Source organism: Melospiza melodia, chromosome 30 (assembly GCF_035770615.1).
Source record: "Melospiza melodia melodia isolate bMelMel2 chromosome 30, bMelMel2.pri, whole genome shotgun sequence".
Taxonomy (NCBI): domain Eukaryota; kingdom Metazoa; phylum Chordata; class Aves; order Passeriformes; family Passerellidae; genus Melospiza; species Melospiza melodia.
The window spans coordinates 1622848-1645050 of NC_086223.1; the positions used below are offsets into that span (position 1 = coordinate 1622848).

At 47.0% G+C, this 22203-nt stretch overlaps 1 protein-coding gene across 7 annotated transcripts in view; it reads right to left on the minus strand.

Moving 5' to 3' along the window:
• The window catches only part of TANC2 (tetratricopeptide repeat, ankyrin repeat and coiled-coil containing 2), a 145324-nt gene that overhangs the window by 8298 nt on the left and 114823 nt on the right, over nt 1–22203 (minus strand). For 6 of the 7 annotated variants that reach the window (XM_063178963.1, XM_063178961.1, XM_063178962.1 and 3 more), the window contains 13 exons: nt 19221–19329; nt 16874–16996; nt 15228–15464; nt 13697–13882; nt 12740–12833; nt 9265–9398; nt 8581–8704; nt 6583–6758; nt 5621–5753; nt 5034–5063; nt 4052–4143; nt 2419–2565; nt 464–564 (listed from right to left, as the gene is read on the minus strand). In XM_063178963.1, the coding sequence (XP_063035033.1) occupies nt 464–564; nt 2419–2565; nt 4052–4143; nt 5034–5063; nt 5621–5753; nt 6583–6758; nt 8581–8704; nt 9265–9398; nt 12740–12833; nt 13697–13882; nt 15228–15464; nt 16874–16996; nt 19221–19329 (1686 nt within the window). The remainder of the gene's footprint in view (nt 1–463; nt 565–2418; nt 2566–4051; nt 4144–5033; nt 5064–5620; nt 5754–6582; nt 6759–8580; nt 8705–9264; nt 9399–12739; nt 12834–13696; nt 13883–15227; nt 15465–16873; nt 16997–19220; nt 19330–22203) is intronic. The other variant, XM_063178960.1, reaches the window with a different exon arrangement.

The following is a 22203-nucleotide window of genomic DNA, read 5'->3' on the forward strand; positions in this document are numbered from 1 at the left end:
TACAGGGACGCTGTTCACTTTGGAGCAGAACTATGTGTTTGAACATGACTGTGATCTGGGAAAACCCACCCAGATGGGGGAAAAGCTCCCATCTGTGATCCCCCCAGCACCTCCCAACACCAGCTGAATGTTCTGTACAGGCCATGAGTCACATTCTGCTTTGAGTCCAAGTTGTGGTCAAACTAAAGTGCACTTTGAAAAAGAACACCCCACTTTGGTGCACAGGTCTCCAGTGTTGTAAGATGTCCAGACAAAGATCTCCCAGAACATTTGGACTCAGAAATCACCAAATGAGGGAGGGCATTACTTTGGAGTTCAGGACGTTTGTGATCTCACTGATGAACATTCCTTAGCGTTTCTTCCCATGGGGGCATTGCCGGGCTTTACAGGGTGGGTGCCCACACTTGATGTGACAGGCTGGCAGAAACTGGTCCCTCACACCCTTCTCTGTGTCCCTCCTCACCTGCTGCTGCGTTTGGCCCTTGCTCTTGCATAGTAAGCTTCGTAAGACTTCGGTTTCAGCTCCAGTGCTTTAGTGGCAAATTCCTCCGCCATTCCAAAATCCTGTCATTTGAACAGGTGTGCAGGTAAGTAACTGAATGCATTCAGAAATAAAAAATACATACAGCATGGAAGAAAACAAACTTAGTACGGACTTTCTTTTTTGTATTGCATGGAAAACTTGATGGTTTTGGGATATTTTACATGGATTCAACATCATTTACAGACAAGGAGCTATGATGGCATTTTCAAAGGCTCAGGTGTTGTTAACCTAAGTTGCTGTCATCACTCTCATTGTGTCCCCAACATGTGCATGTAAATCCCTCTCCAACAACCTACAGTCCTGAGGAAACATCTGGTCCTGCAGAGGCTGGAATTTTATCTCAAGAACGATTTTTTCCCATAGTTGAACACAATAGGAAACCTTTCCCACGCCTTTCTGCTTCCCTGAGCACACTGACATTCTCTGAGGGGCTGAAGAAAATTGCCTGTGAAGGACAGGGCTGCATTAGCTGCAAGCAGGACTTGCCTGGCAAAGGTCTCCTATCAATCCCACTGTTCCTCACTTCTCCATGACAGCTCACCTGGGAGGGTAGTTTGGGAGCAGGGAGAGGGTGCAGTGTGGGATGGGACTGCTCTGGGTGCTTTCCAGGGGCAGTGCCAAGAGACCAGATTATGAGCTCTGGTCCAGACCCTGTCACCAGCCTCCCTTGCCTTGTTCTGAATGCTTCATGTCCTGCTCAGCTCAGCACTTGTGAAAGAGAACTCCTCCTAGTGGGGAGGATTCCATTTCACAGCCAAACACTGATTTGGATTGCTGCACTGGGCTATGACCTGAGCAGCTCTGGGAGAAAAGACTGAATAGTGCTGCTCCTGATTTGTTCAAAAACTTGTGATGCCAACTCTTGCTATGGGCATTCCCTGCCCAGGGAACATTATACTTCTCTTTGTACCTGCAGTAGCAGTTACTGTCCAACAAACTGAACTGGGAATGCAGTCATGAGGTATCTTTATGGTCTCATCTATAGGTGCAAAAACTGCAGGAGCAATTACAACCCTCTAAAATTTTCTATCACAAAAGCTGGCATTCCCTAGTTAATGATAAACCAAAAATCTTGTCCTCAAAGTACAGGACAAGACCTGGAGTCGATTAGCTGTGAATTGGCTGATTTAAAGAGAAGGTTCACACTTTTTCTCCAAACTGTGTTTGTTCACCAGTATTAAGATTTTACTCCCCTTGTCTTCCACTTTTCTTCCTCACAGAAGAAAAAAAAAGAAGGTGTCCCAAAAGCTCCTTCCCTTCCAGTGTAACCTTTGCTGGCTCATGACCTCAGCTATGTCACTTTTGAGTTTATGGGGACTTTAATTTGTGGAAGTGAAAGTCCCTGCACTCCAAGTCAGGGAAGGGTGGCAGAACAGGCATCTGCACGAGCTGCTTGCTGGATGCTGCCAGATTGCAGTGGGGAGAGTGACAGGGATCTGGAAGTTCTGGGCTGAGAAGGAGTCTTGTGGAGGTGTTTCTGGATGAGTCACTGCCCTGGGGAAGTGCTAACCCCCTAAGCATATGCTCCTTCATTTGAAATTAATTAGTATTCAAAGGAGCACATCTCCTGGCTCCTCCTCACTGCTGCCCCAGAAATCTGGAAAATGCCTCCGCCCCCATGTGACGATGTGAACATCATCATCAAAAGGGAGTAATAAAAAATTCAAAGAGCTATAAACACAGCAATGAATTTTTAATCGTCTGAAACGCATACTAAACCACTACTGCTTTGGAATTATCAAATGTCAGCGCTCTGTGAAGGACAACCAGGTTAGAGGGAGGAGAGATCTGAGAGGCCAAAGCACCATTAGGGGTGGGCATGTCTCTGCAGAGGCACAAGGCTGTGGGGCTGTACCGTAAGAGGGGACACTCACGTTCATTTTCCTTCGACACCGGGAGAGGTTGAGGAGCAGCGACACCTTCAGCTCACGGAAGGTTTTCAGGTCTTCTCCAAACCCTTCTCTGGGGAACTTTTTCAGAGCGTACTGGTAGCGCTGGGCAGCCTCTTTCACTTTTCCTTTCTATTGGAAGGAAAACATGTCAAAACTCATCCTTGGGTTGAGTGCACCTCCCTGCAGAGAATTCACTCACCAGCCCAACCAATGTTTTAGGTGGCTAAGGAAGCACAACTCCACTACTTAGCTCTTTCCTAGAAAAGAAGGGCAGAACATTTGATCAAGGGAACATCTGAGCTGGAAAGGCAGATGCCATGCACAAGTTGAGATCTCCCACTTCATACAGGAGCTGTCACACTACAGCAGGAAACGTGGAGAAATGGTGTTAACTTGATACAACTCCATCTGGTTCTTGGCTGGATGGTCTTTTGAGCTGGGTGATCAGTTACCCATTCCTGGAAAACACCCTCCACCCAAAGCTTAATACACATCCAGGAGGGTAAGGAACAGAAATTGTGGGACTCTGTGGAGCTCTGGGGCTCAGAGAAGCCTCTGCAATAGCAAAGACAAATGTTACAGCACTGCTGTGGCTCTGAACTTGGACAAACAGGGTGAGATTCACCTCCCAGGACTTCAGATGTTTAAACCTCTACATCTAAGTCTGTTAAGTGGGTTCCTTTTATAATTATTGGTATGCAACAGTCACCTTCAAAGGTGACTCATCTCTGCTATTTTGGGCAACTAATTTTGGGATGGGATGATGTGCACCCTGAAGGGGGGCAGCCAACACAGGGTGAGAGAAAGAGGGCAGGATGGGATCTAGGACACACACAGTTCCTCAGGACACAGACATAAATTTTGCAGCTACAAACAGTGATTTTTAAAAACCTGTAGACTCAGGTTTCTCAGCTGTATCATCTATCTCTGGCAGGCAACTCCTACTACAATGCCAGCTTTGCCTGTTTTCTGCTTCACCCTTAGAGCCTCACAGTGAATCACTGTTGTACTTGCACAATTTCTATGTGTGTGCAAATCCCCAGGGTTTAAAGATTGGCTTAAAACAAACAGAGAGCAAAAAAAGACAACCTAACTGTAACAGTGGAATGCCTCCCATGGGCTAAAGGACATGACAAAGCCAGCTGTGTCCTGACAATCTGTTCTCATTGCAAGAAGTTTGTTCTGGGAGCTTTTCTGGGCTATTCTATCCTGTTGCCTTGATCCCCAACAGTGAGCTCACTAGGTAATGACAAGGCTGCCAGACCTGATGCAATGACAGCAGCACTCCCAACAAACACTTAGGTCCTGCTGTTTTCAGAGAGGAAATGAAGTGCTGGCTCTAATCCAATGCAACTTGGCTTTGCTTCAGCTTTGTTACAGATTTGGGCAGTCAATCCCCTCTTCTCCAACCCCACTAACCAAAACCAAACAGTTTAGAACACAAGGAATGTTGTCAGAGGGAGCTTTTACTTGGCATGGGTTAAGGCAGCAGCATTAGGATCACAGAACCATTTAGGCTGGGGAGGACCAACCACTGACCCAACACGGCCAAAACCTCACACCAAGTGATGCTGCAAGTTACATCTGTTCCATGTTCCAATCCCACCCTTCTCACCTTATAAAACATGTCTCCCTCCTCCATCAGCTTGCTCAACAGGATGATCATGATGTCAGGTTTGGAGGTTGCCATTGCCCAAGTTGCTGGACCTGTAGTGTACAGGATGCATGATGGGTAAAGAACTCATACAATGCAAGGGTGGTAGGAAGCTGGGTGGAAAAAAATACCCTGGGGTGGGAATTTCTGCTGGAGAGAACAACTTGGCATGGTCAAAGGGCAGAGTGCTCCAAAGGACTGAGCTGACAATTCCTCTGACACCTAAATTAATGTCATCCCCCTTGCAATGGTTTTCCTTTGCAGTCATTAAGGCTAATTCCAGTGGCCTGGGAAAGCATGGAGCAGTTTCCACAAGAGGGCAGTGCTGAATATGGGACATGCTGAGATGGGGGAAACAAACTGTATTTAAAGGAAAAATCAGAGTGGTTACATAAAAGCATTTCTAAACTCAAATCTATGGACGTGTACTAGGGAATCTGCAGTTTGACTGTTGATAGGTGGTTTGTGGTTAAGTGGATTGTGATTTCCAGCTTCACAAGATGTGAAAGGCTAGAGTAGAAAATCCATTAAGGCAGAAAAAAAATGACAAAGGGAAGGTTGTTTGTAAGTGCTGCTGGTGCTGAAAGCATCACTGGGCTGGGGGCAATGGCTCTGCACAGGAGCCACCCTGCAGAGCCAGCTCCTATCTCAAGGACTAATACTGGGAGGGAAGGGGTGGCAAAAATTTGAGGACAGCTCATTAGTGTGGGTGAAGAGTAAGTCAACAATATTCTATAAGTAGATTCAGTACGTTTTGGGGGAAGGAGGTTAGTTTTTGAGTTCAAGTTATTCTCTGCAACAGTCATTAAAAAAATTATTTGAAGGTGAGGTAAATTAAAAAGATTAGAGGTGTTGGGGACGCATGCAGACTAAATCAAATAGGAGAAAGCAAGGCTAACAAAGCTATCAGATCGAAGCTGATGCTGACAGCAATGAGATATACCTCGTGGGCGACTCGGTAACGTCTGACAACCTTCAAAGAAAGGAGAAAACAAGAAGTTGTAGGAGAGAGGGGGGAAAAAAATGGATGAAGGTGAAAAAAAAAAAAAAAAAGAAAGGAAAAAAGCAGCTGTGAGAGGCAGGCAGCGAGGAAGCCAATGCACCAGCAAAATCCCCTTTCACAGGAAAACGTAACGTGAGCGGCTGTGTGGCGCAGTGCAGGTACACTGAGGTCTGGAAGCATACACAGAGCAAGTGAACGCAGCAGCTCACAGCAAGGCATGGACAGACTACACTTGGCAACTCAGACTAGTAAAGATAGAAAAAGCATTACCAGAGGAAAGACCTTGCCAAAGAAACAGTTGTTTATTGATTAACTTTTGCTAAGTAGCACCACAGGTAAAAAAAATAAAGTCCCCGTTTTAGTAAAGAGAACCAAGTAGTCCTGACTCGCCGTCTGCTTTTGGAGTGTGAAGCAGTGGCCGGGCCTGAGGCTGCCTCTGGGTTATACTTGTATTTTTTAGGATGCCAGCCCCACTGTTTGAGTCCTGACTGAGCACAGAGCTGATGGCAGTGTCCCCCTGCTCCTACCTATCTTTGCTCCTTTCTTCAGGAGGGTGACGACAACCGAGGTGTTGCGGCAGCCCACCGCTCTGTCGAGGGGCCGCATCCCACTGTAGTCAACGTGCTCGATCATGGCCCCATGGTCCACCAGGAACTGAACCTGCAATGAGAAGCCCAACAGTCAGTTCTGTTCTTGGCTGAGACCCCCACACACTGCTGGGGATGCAGGATCAGCAGGGGCTTGCTCTTCTCCACTGCCTGGGCTTAAAGCACCTCCAAGGTGTCTGAGTGTACATTGTGGGAAGCAGCTTGAGGGAGGGGATTCTGTCCTTCTACTCCACTGTGGTCTCTGGTGAGACTGGAGAGCTGTATCCAGCTCAGGAAGGACATCAACCTGTTGGAGCAAGTCCAGAGAAGGCCATGGAGATGCTCCAAAGGACACAGCACCACTGTTAAGGAGGCTGGGAGAATTGGGATTGTTCAGCCTGGAAAAGGTAAGGCTCCAGGACTACCTCAGAGCCCCTTCCAGTGCCTAAAGGGACTCTAAAAAGATTGGAGAGGGACTTTGGACAAGGGCCTGGAATGACAGAACAAGGGGGAATGCTTTAAATTGAAAAACAGTAGGTTTTGACTGGATATTAGGAAGAAATCCTTCTCTGCAGTGGTGGTGAGGCCCTGGCACAGGGTGCCCAGAGAAGTTATGGCCTCCCTATCCCTTGAAGTGTTCAAGGCCAGGCTGGACAGGGCTTGGAGCAACCTGGGATAGTGGGAGGTGTCCCTGCCCACATGGCACAGAGGGGAATGAGATGGTTCTTAATTCCCTTCCAACTCAAACCATTCTGGGATTCTCCGATCAGCTTCTCTGGAAGCACCTTCCCACAGGGAGGGCCAGGACTACACGTGTTCACTGCTACATTAAGCTGAACTGTTTGATTTCATGGCTTTTACAGCAGATTCCCCTTTCCTCCGGGTGTGCCAGGGCCACTCACCACCTCAGCGTCGCCGTAGAACGCCGCCAGGTCCAGCGGCGTGCGGCCGTTCTTGTCCGCGTGGTCCGTGGCAGCTCCATTCTCCACCAGGGAACGCACCACGGGCAGGTGGCCCTTCAGGCAGGCCCAGCTGAGGGCTGTCAGGCCCTCTTTGTCCATCAGAGAAATGGAGGCACCTGGAAGAACAAGCAGCAGTTCACTTCAGAGCTCTCCGCTGTTTAGCACTGTTTACCGCAGACCCTCTGCTCAGCAATGACAGCTTGTTTTCAGAGAGCTCTGTACATAATTATTAATTCCTTTATTAACGTTTCTCCCACCACAGATCCCACCCTCTGTGGCAACTTCAAATACACTTGATGGGAACTGTGGCAAATGAGTTGGTTCACACCAAGCTGCAAACTTTTTCACGCCTACCTCTGCAGGCTTTCCTGGCAAACATCTGAGTAGCATGGTAGATCTGACTTCCCTCATCTGAGACATCATCTTTTTAACTGCCTTTTTTTTTTTTTAAACTTAATCCAACCCCATTCCAGCTTGTGTGAGTCAGAGATGAAGACCATTTTGCTGTTTCAGCAGGTCACCATGGGGAATTAAGTCAATTCAGCTCAGTTCTCCTAGAAAAGCACATATTTTCCCTTCTTCACTCCCCTCCCCTTTACCCAAAAGTACACAATTTCCAGCAGCATTTCTTCCTGAACTTTACCCAATATAAATACAACGTTGTGGGATACACTGCTGCCAACTGCAAGCCAGGGAGAGGAGGACTTGACGTTTTCTTGGATGAGGAAATGGCGCTGCCATACCAACGGGTCAGTATTGCTCCACACGGCATATGGATACGGATATGAGAGCTGAACAGCAGCTTTAACTGAACACTCCTCTTCGTGGCATGAAGACAACTCCTGTTGCCATGGCACAGGCATGGCTCTGGCTCTGGAGAGTGCAGAGATTATCTGTACCAGCTCTGCTGCTCCGAGGAGCTGCAGCTACCTGCGGGATGCTCCTGCCAGCAGCTGGGATGAATTGAGGCTGCAGTGCTTTTCTCCTGGAGGCAAACTCTAAACCTCCCAGCATGAGATTCCCTGCCTCTAGAATCTTCAGCAAATGTGGGTGTGATTGAATTTCCAAAATGTTCCCGTTCATCCCAGCTGACACATCCCCGGTCTGCACTGGCTGCCCAGCTGAAAGCAGACTGAGAGTTCTCCCTGCTGGCACCAACTGTTTGTGGAGGAGCACAGCACAGCAATGTTTGCTCCAGGTGTGCTCAGAAACCTCTGGCCAGAGCTCTCAACACAGCATGGAGCGAGGGGAGGAGGCAAACAGCACCTGGAGCCATCAGGAATGCCAAGGTGGGACAAGGGCTGCAAGGTACAGGTTTAGGGAGGACAATGTAGAATCACAGACTCATCTAGGTTGGAAAAGACTTTAGTATCATTGAATCCAACTGTTCCACCAGCACTGCCAATCCCTCCACTAACCATGTCTCCAAGTGCCACATCTTTAAATACTTTAAATCTCTCCAGGGATGGGAGCTCCACAACTGCCCTCAGCAGCCTGTGCCAGGGCTGAACAACCCTTTCATCCCTCCCCCAGAGCAACCTGAGGCTCTTTCCTCGAGTGCCTTATTCCCTGGGAGAGGAGCCTGACCTCCATCTGGCTTCCTCCTCCTGCCAGGATATTCTGCAGAGCCACAAGGTCCCCCCAGAGCCTCCTTTTCTCCAGGCTGACCTGCTCTTAGCTCCCTCAACCACTTATTGTGCTCCAGATCCTTCCCCACCTCTGTTTTCTTCTTTGGACATGCTCCAGCACCTCAACACATTGCCAGTGTTTCCTCACATTGCCCACACTGCATCCAGGAACCATTCTGAAGCTGTGGGAAAGCCCCTCCAGATGATCCTGAGCTGACCCAAGCTCAAATTTTGCTCGGGATGAAGCTGGAGCTGGTGTGGTGGGATGCACCACAGCTGGTCCCCGACACCTCCCAGCACATGCTCTGACCTTGTGCAAGCAGGAACTCCACAGTGCCCAGGTGTCCCTCGGATGCAGCCATCATCAGCGGCGTCCGGCCCTGCTTGTCTGCCATGTTCACGTCAGCGCCGTGTGTCAGCAGGAGATCCACGATCTGCAGCACACAGAGCCAGGGTTACACGTGGAGACACAGCTGAGGAGATGCCAGAGCCAAGGAAGAGCAGAACAGACCCCACGTTATAAAAACTCCCAGCCCTTACAGGTATGGCGGCCTCTGGGATTGCTGGATGGATGACTGAGGATTATGAAAATGAAGGGAGGTATAAGGACAGGGAAAATATTCTGATAAGTCATGAGCATCCTGCTTGCTTCTCAAATGGTGAGATAACCAGAGAAGCTGTGGCTGCCCCACCCCTGGAACTGTTCAAGGCCAGGCTGGATGGGGCTTGGAGAAACCTGGGATAGTGGAAGGTATCCCTGCCCACAGGAGGCGGATGGAATCAGATGATTAGATGATCACTATTCCATGATTCTATGATAACACAGAACTTAAACAAAGCTGTCTGTAGCCAGCCAGAGCTTGCGGTGATAGAAGAACCAGTATCACTTCTTTTTGCTCTGACCACTCCCCAAAAGAGCTGGGGCTTGTCTTCTCCATTCCAGCACGAGAGAAAGGCACGGCCTGACCCAGCAGGGCGAGAGGACCCCACTGACCTGCCAGTGTCCCTGTCTGACGGCGCTGAAGAGCGGCACGACCCCGCGGCGGTTGGGCTGCGCCACGGCGGCGCCCTGCTCCAGGAGCAGCCTGCACACCTCCAGCTTCCCGCGCCCCGCCGCGGCCGTCAGAGCTGCACGAGACAGGAGAACGGTCAGGGGGGAGAGCCACGCGCTCACTGGAGTGTCCTCCTACCTGCAAACGGGTCTTTCTCCTGAAATGTCAAAGCTGTCTCATGGCGGGAAAAGCCGACCAAAGAAAATGGGCTGGATTGGTACAGCTTCCACTCTTGTAATTTTAGTTACCTCAAAGGTCAACTCTTCCATGAAAAGTTTACATACTGTCATGGAATGATGCTGTTTGGGACAATCAGCTTTTACTGTTTTCTGCGAGTCACAGTGAAGCGGGATGAGAACCCCAATAAATACAAAATAATCTACAGGCACTTGAACTGAGGTTCAAAGGGTGTCTGAGGTTCAAATTGAGATTAAAGGTGTGACTTCGGTTCAGGTTTAGCTGCAAAGAAACGTGATCATGATTTCAATCCTGTCTTCCCTAATGCCAAAGCCATAGGCTGTGAGGCCCAATGTATCTGAGAAGGGGCACAATATCCAGAGAAAATAAAGGTCTTCAGGTACTTGACAAGACCTTCTGCAACCTGGCACTGCCTCGTGCCACCATGAGTGCAAGGGAGCAAGTGAGGGATCCAGCAGGAGGCACTGGCAGATCCTGCCAGCCACTGGTATCAGTCCCAGGAGGCACTGGCAGATCCTGCCAGCCACTGGTATCAGTCCCATCTGTGGCATTTCTTTGTCCAAACAAGCACAGAACAGTGTAATCCAGATGGAGGACTTTTAATTTCCATATCCCACTTTAGTCTGTAGATCTTTGAAACCAGGGAAACAATGGGAAAGCAAAACAGGGTGGATTTGTTCACCTGTTTTCCAAAAAGAGCAGTATTTCTGGGCTTTGTTTCTGGCCAGGGCTGATCCTACCAGCCAGGGTCTTTGTGCAAACCCAAAAATATCTCTCATTTTCATATGCCCATGATATTACTGGCGCGTAGAAGCAACACCTGAGAGCTCTTTCCCATATAAAATGTGCTCTGTTAACTCAGAAGTGTGGCTGAGTTAGAGAACACATATTCAATCTGAAAATAGTTCCAAGTTCAGGACCTGCCGGTGGCTCGTTTCAGTATCAATTTTAGATTTTCTGGTTCCTCCCTCTCCCTAACTTTCTGTGCACTTCAGCACAGCTCCACTGGCTCCACGTTCTGCTGCTTCTGGTAGGAGTTGGAGCAGAAGGTGGGAGTCTATTTCTGACTGATGTCGCTTGTTTTTTCTTTGAAATACATTTCTGTGGGTTGGCCGATTACAAGGTGTTGATGGGTTTCCAACTGCAACACTGTTAATGGTGTGGGATTTAATTAATTCTCAATTCTCTTCCATATTTTGGCTGAATTTTCTTCTCTTGGGGTTGAGAGACACCAAGAGTTAAATGAAAAATCATTTTGCTGCCACAAGCAGAACGTTCTGCAAAATCTATAATCAGATCCATGTGGGTTTTAAACGTAAGCTACAAATATAGAAGGAAGCAGAGGGATTGGCATGCAGGGCTGCTGAATTCCACTGCTAAACCTGCTTGCACTTGAAACGTTGCAGGTTAATTTGACGTATTTTACATCAAAATTACTTATATTTGTGACAATGAAAATATTGTGAATCACTCCAGTGTTTGGTGTTTGTTCTCTGGAGAAGACTTTACAGAAACAGGATGATTTGATCCATCAATTGTCTACTTTCCTTTGCAATTCCTTCTTTCTGTAGTGACACATCTTTCTGCTGCTCTGTCCTTCAAGGTCCAAGCAACTGGAGTGTGGATGTGGCTCCAGCCTGTCCTTTGCAGCTCCAGCTCAAGGGAAGCTCAAAAGCTCCAGTGCCACTGAGCAGCCAGACCTTGCTCCTCCAGGAGGAATTAAGGAAGATGAAAATGGGCTGGTTTGAAGTTTCACAGTCTGCTGGGAAGCTCCCATGGCCCAGCACATCTGAGGTGAGTCCACTGAGCCCAGCCAAGGAGCAGCAACCAGGATCCAGCACTGGTAAAAGGAATTGTGCAGCTTTTCCATGAGGATGTACTTCCAGAAGGACCACTCACCGTGCAATAACCAAGTCCTGGCATAAACACCACACAACAACTGCTGTGTTTCTCAAAACAGCTCAAACAGAGCCTGAGACCAGGTTCAGGTGTGGACGTGCCCATCTCCATCAGCAAACCACAGCCTCCTACACCAGGGATCTGCAACAGTGTATTCTGTTTCTGCTGCTGTGTTTTCTTGTAGAAAAAAAATAACTTTTATCTGGACAAGGAATCATTAAACTGCTCCTATCCGGCACGTGTATCTGTTCCACAGCCTGGCAGCAAGACAAACACTTTGATGGAGATGTTTTTTGCACCTCCAACTCTGATGGAGATAGCATAAGTGACTCAGACACTTTTCTGCTGGGTTTTGATGTTAGTTCTGTCCCAGGGGGAAATGCTCCATCTGGAATTGGCTGTAGTGTGCTGTCAGCAATTCCTAAACTTATGATGTCACTTGGCACTGCCATTTGGATGATATCAGGCTGATATCATCGAGCCAGGCATTTGGTTCTGCTCTGTGGAAGATGAGACATGAGCAACAAGTACCAAAACTCAGACAAGCCAGGACTCAGATTTTCAGAGCAGACTGCGATTTTTAGGTGAAAACCTGCATTTCTCTCCAAATTTATTTAAACTCTCTATTTACTTTTGGGAAAATAAATAATACAGTTATGTGAAAGTGAGTCTTGAGTTTTACATGAACTTACAGACTTGTTTCATGTAGACAAAAGGCTGCTCAGTTTGATGGTTGGCTCATTTTTGCTCATTTTCCCATGACACCTACCACCAATTTTAATGTAAAAGTGCATATTCCTTTGAGATGGCTCCCCAGTTTGCGTGTGATTCATCAATCCCAAATCCACATTCTCAACTGTCCCAGTTAATCAGAACCCCTCTCTGATAGAGAAACTCCAAGATGTCTGGTCAGTATAGATTTTTGTATTTTGGGGGGCAGAGGCGTGGCACAAGAGAGATGGAAAAGGGAGGGAAGGGAAGGGAAGGGAAGGGGAGGGGAGGGGAGGGGAGGGGAGGGGAGGGGAGGGGAGGGGAGGGGAGGGGAAGGGAAGGGAAGGGAAGGGAAGGGAAGGGAAGGGAAGGGAAGGGAAGGGAAGGGAAGGGAAGGGAAGGGAAGGGAAGGGAAGGGAAGGGAAGGGAAGGGAAGGGAAGGGAAGGGAAGGGAAGGGAAGGGAAGGGAAGGGAAGGGAAGGGAAGGGAAGGGAAGGGAAGGGAAGGGAAGGGAAGGGAAGGGAAGGGAAGGGAAGGGAAGGGAAGGGAAGGGAAGGGAAGGGAAGGGAAGGGAAGGGAAGGGAAGGGGACAGCTTCTATGGAAATCACCTGTCTCTCCCCAGAGGCTGTCAAAGCTGTTGATCTGTGCTCTCTCCACCTCCTCTTCATCTTTTTCTGGAAGATCGAGCAGGTAGGAGACGATCTGAAACAAAATGATGTGTCAGATCATGAACTGGAATGTGTTATACAGGAACTGCTGACACCACCACACGAGCTGCTTGCAATACACAGAGGGAAGGGAACAGTCTCTGCCTGGCACCTTGAGATCAAGGAAATATTCTTTCTGAGATTAATCACTGAACTTGCTGCCCTGTACAAGCACAAAAACCTTACCAAGTGTCCTGATATGATGGCAATGGTGAGACTTGGTAGGGTCAGCTCCCTGTGACTGTGTCTGATCTGTTGGAGATGACCTGGTGTGTGCAGTGGGTGCACCTCCTGGAGGAGGTGAGGCTGAGAGGAGGTATTTGGTAGGAAAGAAACTCATTCTTAAGGAAAGGAGAAGGAACTGTGGGTCACTGGGGCTCTTTGGAGTACTAATGGCAGTGCTGGGCTTGGCACTGGCTCAACGGTTGGACTCAATGACCTTAATGGTCCCTTCCAACCTGAACTTTCTATATATAATTTTCCCCATCATAAATCTTTGTCAGGATGGCAGGAGGAAGCTCTCTGGCTCTTCTCTCCCTCGACACACAGTCCAAAGTTACATTTCTCACACTCCCCATGCGTGGTGCTGGAGGAGCGGCGCAGGCAACGTGTGCCCATCCATCTTAAAAGTTTACTCCAGAAGTTTATTCTGACTACTTAAAGGCTTGTTATCCCTCCTCTCCTGGATGCCTGCCTGGACCACAGGGTTTGCCAAGGGATCTGCGAACACTGGGATGGCACAGGGAGGAAGAGCAGGACAGAAGTACTCCGGACTCCACCTGCAGACGTTCTCAGGTGGGTGGGCAGGAAAAGGCCAACCCCTGGTGTCCCTCCCTGCAGGGGCAGAGCAGGTCCTACCTCGGTGTAGCCCATGCTGGCGGCAGCAATCAGGGCCTGCTGGATTGCGTGGCTCTTCTTGAACACTCCCTGCTGCTGGCCAGCCATGCTCCAGTCGCACTGGATCAAGAACTTCACCACCTCCAGGTGTCCCCTGAGAGCAGCATGGACCAGGGCACACTGCCCGTTTTTGTCCAAATGGTCCACCTTGAAAAAGAGATGAAACAATGCAATTAAACAAAATCACGAGCGACGCATCTTTGCTTCTTCAGAGGTTCCGACCCCTGTTTCAAAATAATGCCACATGTGCAAAATGTGCATTTTTCTGGTAAACTATCACTTCCATGGCCGGAAAACAAACACTTCCAAAACAATGTCCCAGGCCCTGGCATTATCTTGGCCACAAATGCTTGCTTTGGGGAAAATATAATTACTTTTCTTTTAGGTTTCTCCAGTTTTCTTCAAAAACTCAAAAGACTATAAAAATATTTTTTCTGTTGTGCTCTGATGTCCAGCATTCAAATTTTCTTGTGCATGGAAATACTACTACCTGGCCCTGGACATTTCTAGGGATCCAGGGGCAGCCACAGCTTCTCTGGGAACCTGTGCCAGGGCCTGACGCTAAATTACAGTTACATAATACATATGAGAAATATTTAATATATTACAACACATTCACATCAATAATATATCAATATTTCTCTTTTTTCAACTCCTTCAGTAATCAGTATTGCAATTTTCTGCAAATATCTACACCAAATTGTGTTTTGGAGTATTTCTCAGTACTGTTAGGGATATTCAAGGAAAACTACGAGTGGCAGGACTTATGTCACTAAACTCTCTCAAAATATCCAACAAAAGCAAAATTCTTTTTTTCCTTCATACCATCCCTACATTATTACAGACAACACAAGCCAGCAAGATTTAAACAGTCCCTCAGTCATCCTGACATCCATACCAAAACTACATAAACCCATATTTTGCCTTTTGAACTAAAATTAAAGATATAGGGAAACCACAAATTGTTTCCAGGAGGCTCTGCTTCAAAAATCAGCATAATTTTCTTCTTCAACAAAGCATTTTGACTTGACTCATAATATACAATTAAAACTCCACTCATCACAAAGCTAAACAAAGGGGATTTTTCTAGGACAAGCCTGATGAAAATTTTAGGAGAATGTGTCTCAGGGAGATATTTAAAGAATGTTTTGTGCTGGAAAAGCAGCGTTGCCACTTTAACCTTGTGGAGTTCAAGGATTTCTCCAGAACATCCTTATGCAGGTCACCAGTGCAGCGTCACTAGGCAGCTCCTAGCTCAGACCTGAATTCCAGACACCAAATTACTGACTCTCAGGAGTTGCTGTCGGTGCGGGACTTTTAAACCCACTACATTTTAGCAGAAAAAAAAAACAACACCAAAAGCAGCTTCTGGCTTCAACCGCTGGAGGATGCTCCCTAGCAAAGAGCTCCATGTGCTGCCTGCAGGTCCTACCAAACCTTGAGCACGTGTGGAGCAGTTCAGACCAGCTTCTGAGCACTGCGGCTCCTTTACCTTGGCGCGTTTCTTGCACAGCAGCACCACGATGCTCAGGAAGCCGGCGGCAGCCGCGTAGCCCAGCGGGGTCAGGCCGCTCTCGGAGGCTGCATCAACGTTGGCCCCAAACTCCAAGAGCAAGGCCACCATCTCTGCGTAGCCCAGGTGAGACTGGACGCACAGAACGGGGGCGTTGTTCAGAACCTCCGTCCGGTAATTCACGTTTGCGCCTCCCAAAATCAGCAGCCGGCTGACCTGCGCAAGGAAGGAGAGCCTCAGGCTGGGCTTTACAGAGAGACAGGAGTGGTACCACAGCAGAAACCAGGGCTGTCGCAGACAACTTTTATGAAAAAATCCTTTCCTTAGGATTTTTCCTCCTGAGGAGCTGAGAGGCCTCAGGAACAAAATGTAAACAATGGTTATCTGCTGCTGTGGAATGCAGCGGGTGCATCTGGGATTGGTCTCATGTGGTTGATTCTGATTAATGGCCAATCACAGTCAGCTGGCTCGGGCTCTCTGTCTGAGACACAAGTTCTGTTATCATTCCTTTCTATTCTTAGCCAGCCTTTGAAACCTTCTCTTCTATTCTTTGAAACCTTTTCTTCTATTCTTTTAGTATAGTTTTAATGTAATATATATCATAAAATAATAAATCAAGCCTTATGAAACATAAAGTCAGATCCTTGTCTCTTCCCTCATCCAAGAACCACTGTGAACACGGTCACACAGGGCCCTGACACATCCAAACAAACAAAAGGACATAAAATGCTCAGTAAAACCATCTGCCCAATAGATGGTCCCATTTGATGCAGATGGAGCAGTTTAATCATTTCCCAGGTGGCTAGGAAGTGGTCTGAAGGTGCTGCCACCCTTTGTTTTGGAACAAAGCCACTCCAGCCCTGCTGCAGCATCTGGAGACATGGAGGGGATGGGGAATCAAAGCACACAGCTGGAGAGAGCTGTACTCAGCACCCTTCCCATGGGATTCCTCTCTAGGGCTGGTCTGGCTGTCCCATTGCACGGCTCCCTTTGCCCTCAGCACCAGAGAAAAAGCCTGGACCTGATGCTCGAGAGTGACAAGGAAGGGACATGGGGACAGACACTGAGCTCACCTTGCCGGGGTGGGAAGGACCTGGGATAAACATCCTCCCATGTGAGAAAACAATTCCAAACCTGTATCTGTCTGAAATCCTTTCTGCTGTAGAGATGGGCTCACCTAACTCAACACCTAATTCATCTTACCACTGCAAAAGAAGTGCCTGAACCAGCACATCCACATGTGCTGTTGGATTTGGAGTCACCTCAGAGTTCATGCCTATCTAAGCCAGAACCCTTTACAAATTCCAACATCAGTTAGCACATTCCACATCTTTGGGAAGGAAAAAAATCCCATTTTGCACAGGCACAAACTCACTATTTGTTCATTGCAATGAAAAGGAAATCCTTTGTCAAAGCAGTGGAGCTGACAGACCACCTCACATGGTAAAAAAATCTCAAAGGACTAAAGGCTTCTCCTCAGCTCAGGACAAACACCCAGCAAGCTGCTCAGCCCGGCCAGGACACTGGACACAACTCCAGTGAAAACTCTGCATGGTCACTGCCCATTGCTGGAGCTTCTTTTGTGAATTCTGAACCCCCCAGCCCTCCACCTCCTCCTCCAGTACCTTTATGTTTGGGGTGTAGAGATTTCTCAGAGATGCCAACGCCATTGAGAGACCTTCAGTACTGTAGGAGATCCAAAGCCCTTGCAGGATGGAGGAAGATACCCCAACTTTTTTACTCAGACCCTGAAAAAGAGGAAGGAACTTAGATCCACACTTACAAATGTGCTCACTCACACTGGGCAGATCCTCCTGGGCCTCTGGACTTTAAAGGAGTTTCAGTACAATTATGACTACACCCAAGACAATGTGACAATTTGCCATATCTGACCTTCACAGTCAATTTATAAGCTTGCAGAAAATTACTTGTAAAGGTAATGTAGCCATCTCCAAGGTCGAGGACAGGTAGGATTTAAGTGTGAGCAACCAGATCCATTCAACGCCCTCACAAAATGCCATGTTAGGAACACAGATTGCTGCTTTTTTAGTTTTTAAATAAAGTACACAGTATCTGCTCACAGTGGGATAAATTCAGGAACTTTCAACCACAGCCAGGTATCTTGTACCAGATTGTCTCCAACTTTTCTAGCTGGTGTCCATGATCAGGTTACACATAATATATTGAAGGTCTGACATATTTTCCAGCACCCCTAATTGGCAGAACATATTTAAGCAGGTTTCTCCCTCCTGTGGAAGGAGCCACAATTCCTCCACAGCCGACAGATGTGAGCGAACAGCTGGATGGAGGAGCAGAGGGGTGGGACGGCGACTCCGGCAGGAGCCATGCTGTCAGCGTGCCCCGAGTGCTGCTGCTCTGCTACTGATTCCCCACGAAAGCCTGCTGATTCCATGGAAACTGCACAGGCATCTTGCACTGCACACTGAATTCTGTCTGGAAATGCAAACCCTGCTTTCTGCCCTCTCGCACGCCGGGTGGGCACTCCCACCCCTGCAAAGCAGCAGGGTCCCAGCTCTGGTTTGTGTGCCTGGGATTGGGATGGTGCCACAAAACCTCAGCACAAGGTGGGGTTTCTTTCCTCTGAAGGAATCATCATCCCAACCCCTTGCTGGAGCCAACTGCAACCTCCAATTTCTCTGTGTGAAAGATAATCTGCAGCATCACCCAAGCCATCAACAGATTTGTCATCTGAAACGGTTTTATCACCAAAAGAAGCAATAGATTAGAGAAGCTCTTATAAATAACAGCTCCATGTACTTGCTTCCTTAAAATTCAGGGAGCTAAACCACAAAAGATACCTGCTGCTTGTGTTGAGGGAAAAAGAGCTCAGGAATTTGAGCCACTGTGAAATGCTGCTTTTGAAATGACACAACACAAGACATTAGAGGTCAATATTAAATTTCATGAACGTCAGGACGGTGACATTGGAAAGGGAAAGCATTTTTATAATAAACAGTTAAAATAATTTAAAAATAGTTATACTACTATCAAGCCTATAAATAAGTTGTCTGAATCACCATCAGGAAAAGGAAAAGGGTAGATATTTTGAGAATAGTCCTCTAAAGATAATATGCTATAGAAATCTTAACTGTTGCATTAGAATATATATATATACACTTAGATATTAGTGCAAGACATAGAAGGTGACATTTACCCCTTAAAGAAAAAGTACATTCAACACCATTATCATTCAGTTACCATTCAAGCAAAAGCCTGCCCTACTTCTCATTTTTTAGCTCACATCTTCCTTTTCTAATTCCCCCTTCAGAACAGCGGGGCACAGTGAATCCTTCAGCAAAAACAAATCCCAGCTTCATACAACATCTACATCATACAGAGATCAGATAAAAATACAGCCTTGTTTTTACTAGTGTTAAGCACCCACAGGTCCTAACACTTTTAAGAAAATCTGCATTTCCTGTGACCTTACAAATCCACCCTCTCATCCCACCTTCTGGTGCCTGGGCCAGCAGGAAGAATGATATTTAATTTATGGGTCATATTGGTATTCACATCCAAGTTTTGCTTTTCAATTACCCAGGTCTTAAATGTCATTGTGAAGAGAAGGATGGACCAATCAGCCAATTTCAACAACGATCAAATTTTCCCGTTACAACCTAAATTTTCATTAGACTCTTCAAAACCATTCTTTTTTAAAGATTTCCTTTTTTTTCTAGATGCCGCTACAAGAATTCATCTTTCAGGGCAGGAAGCATCTTATGGAGATGAGAGAGCAATTTTAGGTAAGGAGGCTATCTGCTGAATTTACCATCTGAAGGAGGGTTTAATTTTAAGGATTTCTTAGGTACCACAGCCAATTTTCTAAACTCACTTCTACATGCTTCAGCAGCCTCGAGCAATCACACTCCTTACACCAACCCCACAATGGGACTGAGCGCTGCTGGTGCTGTGGATGAGGTTGGTGTAAACCTTCATCTGAGTTTTTGTTACCTTAAAAATATGTGCTTTGAGGATGTGATGTCCCAGTTCAATAGTCTGCTGTCTGTTTAATTTTCCTTCTTGTCGAGAAAACCAGAAGGCAAGTAGTGTGTGGCCACTCCTGAAATCAGAGGGAAAAGCGTGTCAATATTTCTCATTACACCAACAGAACAACTTTTGAAGACAAAAATGCTAATCCTTCAACCACATCCAGCTTTGGGAAACAGAGCTGGCTGAATTCTCACTTGTAAACCAACAACTAATTGCATCCTTTATTATTGGTGATCACTGAGAGCTCAAAACCCCTCAGACATTGGCAAACAGCAAACAAAACAAACCCCAATATATTTTCTATATATATTTTCTATATATATTTTCTATGAGTAGATGTAAATTTAGAAACACCAGAGGTACAATGCAATGAAAGCTGAAATGCTACTTTTATTGTCATTTCACAGGGGCAAACCACATTTGCAAAGCTTGTAACCAACCTGAAGCCACTAGAAAATGCTATATTTAAAATATCCACACTTTGAATAAAATGTCCTTTAAATGACACCTGCACTCACTACCCTGTGGACAGTCCCATGGAATTAAACAACTTTATTGCTTTGTAAAACTCCTACTAAAAATGTTCTCCAGCTTTTCCAGTAATAAAGATGCTTCTGGCAATGCCCTACCAGACTGACAACCACAGCAAATTAACTGAACTACACACCAAGTCCTGTTTAAGGAAAAAAAATAAATCGGACAATAAATTCTGTTGTTTTAAATACGATTTTATGGACATTTTTAAACCTTTAAACATTTACAGATTTCCATTTTGCAATGCTGCAAGTTCAACATGGCTGAATCTTCTCAAATATGCAAGAAAATTTTTCTCCACAGAGACAAAAAACCACACACATGATGCAGAAATGTGAAGTTTTAATACCATTTCTAGGTGAGATCAGCAAATACCTGCTCCTGCAGGTGCCCCAGGCACATCTGGATGCCACAGCAGGACATGCAGCAAGCAGAGCAGGAGCCAGAGAGGCTCCACCCTGGGACCTCAGTGGTCTGTGTGATGTTTTTTTGGTTTTACCAACAAAATTATATTCTTCCTTAAGCCTCTGGCTGATCCCAAGGGAGTCCTTTTAAGCCACTTCATTTCTGGAAGTACATAAAAATGTGACTGCACTAAAAGCAATCTAACCCCTTCCAGCCAAGGAAAATAAAATATGATATCAACTGTGGCTTTAAAAGGGCCTTTAAGGACAGGAAATGTTATTAGCTCATCCCTGTCTGGCAAAGCAAAGAAATACCTTGGATGGCCAAACATCTAGTAAATATTACACAAGATAGAAGCTTTCACAGCAGTGGGGATTTACCAGCTCATCCCCATTCAGGGATGACTACTACCCATCTCAAAATAAACTCAGAAAAAAAAGTGAATGACTTCTAATGCCCTGGCCAGGTTTTTGGCAAGGTGTCCCCTGAGCCCTGCCAATGAACCTCCTTTTGGATTGCTAACACATGGATTTGTGTGAGCAGAGCCCAGGGATGCTCTGTCAGCCCTCATGGTGCTGGGAGGACAAGAATGTGCCTGCTGGAAAAACAAATAATAATAATTTTTCTTATGAGGCAAGACTTGATCCCCAGGTTTGGACAGGTGAGAGAGCACCACATCCCATTTACAGGTAATAAAACCGTTGCACTGGTGGGGAATTCTGTTGTGCTTCACTCCTCCGTTTATAGAGGCACCATCAACTCAACTGTTTGCTGAAATGTTTTTAGCGACTTGCAGTACTTTCACTCTTAGGTCATAAAAAGAAATTGAAGAAAACTCCCTTTTCTTGTCTGTCAAGCTGCTCTCCACACCTTGGCCTGGCACAGGGCCCGTGCTGGGATCCCACTGCTCCATCCTTGCCCTGACTGGAGGAAAAGCCTCTCCAGATGGTGACTCTGCCCATCACAACACTGCTCTGATGCCTCAGCTGAGTGCTGAAAACCCATCACCATGTCCTAGTGCAAGGGAGTGCCTCTGCTCCATGCATCTGTGCTGTGAGAACTCTCCATACAGCACCAACAGAAGGGACAAAACAGAAAAAGCTGGAACAGAAGGGCCCTGAAAGCACTCATAGCACCTTGAGCTAACCCCAAAGCTTGTTGCTTTGCCTTCCTTTGGCTTTTCCCCTCTTTGGAATGGGAGGAGAAGTTCAGGTCTCCTATCAGAGAAGATAGACAAATGCTCATTTACAGTGGTTAACCCCTGGGAATGTCCATGGGAAGGAAGGAGATACAGATCAGAAGGAAACAAGGACTAAGAAACACAGCTTGAGTGGTGCCAGATACCGCTGGAAGTCAAGTGGAACAGCAATTGCTGGATTGAACCTGGCCCTGTTCTGCCAGATGATGAAAACCTGCAACTGCTGTCATACCCTCAGTCCATCCCATTAACTCATCAGATTCACAATGCTGTGATGGGTTTTCAGAGGGGCCAACGAGTTCAGCTCCACCCAAAGGTTGGTGGTGTTCAAGAACTTGTAATTCACTGACCAGGGAGGTGGAGAGAGACTTTGGACAAGGATCTGGAGCGACAGATCAAGGGGGAACAGCTTCAAACTCACAAGAGAGTAGGTACAGATTAGACATCAGGAAAACATGCTTCCCTGTGAGGGTGGTGAGGCCCTGGCACAAGTTTCCCAGAGCAGCTGTGGCTGGAAACGTCCAAGGCCAGGCTGAAGTGGGTTTGGAGCAACCTCAGACAGTGGAAAGTGTCCCTGCCCATGGCACAGGGTTGGACTGGATGGCCTTAAAGGTCCTTTCCAACACAAACCATTCCAAGGTTTTATGATTCCACCACTCAGCTCCTTCCCTTTCTGGGGAGATCCTCAGGCAGGGATCAGCAGCTGCATCCTTCTGCTCCAGACTGTGAGAGGCTGTGCCCAAAGACTCTTCAGCCACCCCTCTGCCTCTGTGCTCCACATCACAGCACAGCAGACAACACCAGCTT